This window comes from Numida meleagris, unplaced genomic scaffold, assembly GCF_002078875.1.
Source record: "Numida meleagris isolate 19003 breed g44 Domestic line unplaced genomic scaffold, NumMel1.0 unplaced_Scaffold352, whole genome shotgun sequence".
Classification (NCBI taxonomy): Eukaryota; Metazoa; Chordata; class Aves; order Galliformes; family Numididae; genus Numida; species Numida meleagris.
This window is the reverse complement of record NW_018364577.1, coordinates 125683-129369: the sequence shown is the minus strand read 5'-3', so window position 1 is coordinate 129369 and position 3687 is coordinate 125683. Positions and strand designations below refer to the sequence as shown.

The window sequence follows — 3687 nt, the reverse complement described above, 5'->3', positions numbered from 1 at the left end:
CCCACACTCCGGGACCCCCCCCCAAAATGCCGCTTGGGAGGGGCACCCCCAGACCCCCGCAGGTGGGGGGGGAAGGCGCTGCCCCTTGGGACCCTTCGGTTTAACGGGACCACGGGGGGGGCATGGGGCCCCCCAATAAATGGATGAGAGCGGAGGGCTCTGAGTAGTTCATTAGTGGGGGACTAATTAGTACGGGGGGTGCTTAGTGGGAGGCAATAAGTATATGGGGGGCAATTAGTTGATGGGGTGATTGGTTAATTAGTGTGTGGAGGCAATTGTGAGAGGTACTACGAGGGTTGATTGGTGTGGGGGCAATTAGCATATGGGGTAATTGGGGGTGTAAGTGGGGGGCGATTAGTGCAAAGGAGATAATTAGTTCACAAGGGAGATAAATAACACGTAATTAGCACGTGGGCAGACAATTAACACGAGGTTATACGGAGGGGGGAACATAATTAATCCTGGGGAATCCTCATTAATATAGGGAGGTCATAATTAACGCAGCAGTCATAATTAACACGTGGCCAGAATTCATACTGATCTTTACCACGCTGGGCCATTAGTAAAGGGAGCAATTAAGACAAAAGAGATTAATTAGCACAAGAGAGTTAATTAGAACAAGGGGGGCAATTAGAACAGTGGAGGTTAATTAGCACAAGGGGAGTTCATTAGCCCGGGGCCCACTAACGAGCCTAACTCGTACTAAAATAGTTGCCTTTATTTGTTAGCAAAATTAATGAAGGGGCGTCTGTGTCCAGGGCAGTGGGGGAACCGGGGCTGGGACCGGGAACCGGGGTTGAGGAACTGGGAGAACTGGGACGGGGGGAACCGGGGTGGGGGCTCGAAGGAGTGGGGCTGGGGAACTGGGGGAACCGGGGCGGGGAAAATGGGGCTGGGGGAGCGGGAGGAGCGGGACTGGGAGAGCCGGCATTGAGGAACGGAGAGGCCCGGACTGGGGGAACTGGGATTGGGAGCGGGGAACTGGGAGAAGTGGGACCGGGAACCGGAGGAGCTGGGACCGGGGCGCTGAGATGGGAACGGGGCCGGGTCCCCCTCACCACCTCCTCCCCCCCCACCGCGTCGCCGGGGGCCGGAACGTCCTGGGCCGGGGGGCGGGGAGAGGCGGCGGAGCCACGACTTCATCCCCCCCCTCCTCCTCCTCTTCCTCCTCCTCCTCCTCCTCGGTGACGTCATCATCGCTGACGTCATCACCGGGCAGCGGGAACGCGGCCGCCGCCGCCGCCTGCTCCTGGCGCTTCTGCTCCACGTCGTGGATGATGTCCACCACGTCGTCCGCCGGGAGGTGCAGGCGGCTGGACAGCTCGATCAGCTGGTCGATGGTCCCGGGGTCCAGCCCCGCGTCGCCGTCGCCGACGCCGTCCCCGCCGTCCCCGGGAGCCGGCGGCAGCGCCGCCGCCAGAGCTTCGGCCAACGGGAGCGGGGCGTGCGGGCGGGAGCTGGCGGCGGCCGGCAGCTCCTCGTCACCCGCGGGGACGCGGCCGCGGAGGGGGACGTCCCCGCGCGCCGGGATCTCGTTGGCTGCGTCGTCGTCCCCGGGGATCTCGTTGCCCATCGGGGCCTCGTCCCCGGGGATCTCGTTGCCCGCGGGGATCTCGTTGCCCAGGAATCTGGCGGTGTCCGTCGCGATCTTCTTCCCCATCGCCATCTTCTTCCCCATCGGGATCTTCTTCCCCACGAAGACCTCGTTGTCCATGGGGACCCAGTTGTCCATGGGGATCTCGTTGTCCATGGGGAGCCCTTTCCACGCGCCGCCCCTGGGGGCTTCCTTTCCCATCGAGGACCCCTTGCCCATTAAGAATTCCTTATCGACGGAGAACTCCTTTCCCGCGGGTAACCCGTTACCCGCCGAGAATTTCTTACTCACCGAGGACCCCTTCCCCATTGAGAATTCCTTCTCGGGGAATTCCTTCCCCGCCGAGAACCTGTTGCCCGTTGGGAACCCGTTGCCCGCCGCCGACGCCTTCCCCATGGAAAACCCCTTCTCCTCGGGGAACTCCCTCTCCGCGGCGAACCCCTTGCCAACCCAAGCCCCCTTCCTCTCCCTCTCCCCTCCTTCCTCCTCCTCGTCCTCCTCCTCCTCGGATCGCTTCCCCTCGGCGCCGGGGCCGTGCAGGAGGTAGCGCAGGAGGAGGTCGGAGGCCATGTCCGCCAGGCGCTCCTCCTCGGCGGCCGCTTTGCGCGCGGCCTGCGCCTGGCGCCTGCTCTCCATCAGCTCCTGGTAGCGCCGCTCCAGCAGCTTCAGCTCCAGGCTCTGCTGCTGCCGCAGCTGCCGCGCGCTCGCCCAGCTCCGGCCCCGCTCCCGTTCCCGCTCCCGTTTTCTGGCCTCCGCGCGGAGTTTGCCCAGTTCCTCCAATTCCTTCCACGTTTCCGTCGGGGATCCGCCGCGGCTTCGCTTCGCGCCCGCGTCCTTGATGTTGTCTCCCCCGCTGGGGGGCTCCAGGTCCTCCCAGGGGTCCCCCCCCCTCGCGGAGGATGGGGTTTTTTGGGGGGGGGGCTGNTCTCCCCGTTTTCCGCCCCGTTTCCCGCACCTTTCTCCCCCTCGTAGTCGCGCGGTGCCATGTCGCTGCCGGTGCCTGTGAGCGGCGCTCGGTTGCGGTTTCCGGTTCCGGTTTCTTCCGTTCCCGCCGCCGCCGCCGCCGCTCCGTTTCCCGCCGCTCCACAAAACTGGCGCGAAAACTCCTCACCACGTGCTCCCCACCGACCAATACCGCGCAGGCCGCGCCCCTCTGCCCGCCCCCTGCGCTCTCCAACCAATGGCAGCGCGCGGCAGGCCCCTAGCCCCACCCCCCTTCCCCCTTGCCCTCTTCCTCCTTGCCCAATAGCAGCTCCTCCGGAAGCGGCCGTCATGTGATCCCCAACACTTCCGGCGGAGACTCCGGAATTCTTAAAGGGACCGCAACGGGAGAAATGTGGGGCCGGGAACTGGGGTAAAAAAAGCGGATTTGGAGCAAATTCTCTCCCGCGATGATCTCCCAGCTCTTCATCCTCTCCTCCAAGGGCGACCGCCTGGTGTACAGGAACTGTATCCTGCGAAATGCCCCGGATCCCCCCGCGTCCCCCCATCTCCCTCCTCGTCCCCCTCCGTTATTGCTCCTTGACCCCCCCCACAAAAGTCCGCGGGGACGGCCGCGATGACGTCACCGACGCCTTCTACCGCGCTGTCACCGCCCTGCCCGGGGACCAGGCCCCCGTCTTCATGGTGAGGGTCGCGGGGGGGGCGGGGGGGAGTGCTCCCCACGTGGGGACATCGCCGGGGTCACCCCGCGGGAGCTCAGCTCGGGAGCCCCCCGGGGGCGGCGGCGCCGCTGGACACTTGGGCGCGCTCCCCAGGCGCACGAGGGCCAGCACTTCGTCCACGTGCGGCACGGGGGGCTCTACGTGGCGGCCACCACCGCGCCCGACGCGTCCCCCTTCGTCCTGGTGGAGTTCCTCAACAGGTGGGCACGGGGCGGGCGGGGGACGCGGCTGGGGACGTTCTCGTGGCGTCCCCGTGAGGACGTGGGGGAGATGAGGGCACGGGGACGTGGGGACGTGGGGACAGCGCTGGGGTGGGCCCCGGTGTCGGGGCGCCACGGTGTTGACGCGCTGCCATGGTGCCAGGTTGGTGACGCTGCTGCGGGAGCACTGCGGGACACTGAGCGAGAAGAGCGTCACCGTGAACGTGGC

General features: G+C 65.7%; 3 protein-coding genes across 3 annotated transcripts in view; 2 read left to right on the top strand and 1 right to left on the bottom strand.

Moving 5' to 3' along the window:
- AP1S1 (adaptor related protein complex 1 sigma 1 subunit) overlaps positions 1-154 on the top strand; it is a gene marked incomplete in the record, with an annotated part of 2401 nt that extends 2247 nt beyond the window's left edge. Inside the window, 1 exon segment of the mRNA XM_021383185.1 lies at positions 1-154.
- Positions 155-844: 690 nt separating this feature from the next.
- On the bottom strand, positions 845-2518 carry VGF (VGF nerve growth factor inducible; the record flags this gene model as incomplete). Its single annotated transcript, XM_021383184.1, is given in 1 exon segment — positions 845-2518. A coding segment is annotated over 1 exon segment (1176 nt). The 3' UTR covers positions 845-1054.
- Positions 2519-2832: 314 nt separating this feature from the next.
- LOC110391342 (AP-4 complex subunit mu-1-like) overlaps positions 2833-3687 on the top strand; it is a 16818-nt gene continuing 15963 nt past the window's right edge. Inside the window, exons 1-4 of the mRNA XM_021383171.1 lie at positions 2833-3043; positions 3135-3220; positions 3352-3458; positions 3622-3682. Coding sequence (XP_021238846.1) covers positions 2986-3043; positions 3135-3220; positions 3352-3458; positions 3622-3682 — 312 coding nt within the window. The 5' untranslated portion in view covers positions 2833-2985. The remainder of the gene's footprint in view (positions 3044-3134; positions 3221-3351; positions 3459-3621; positions 3683-3687) is intronic.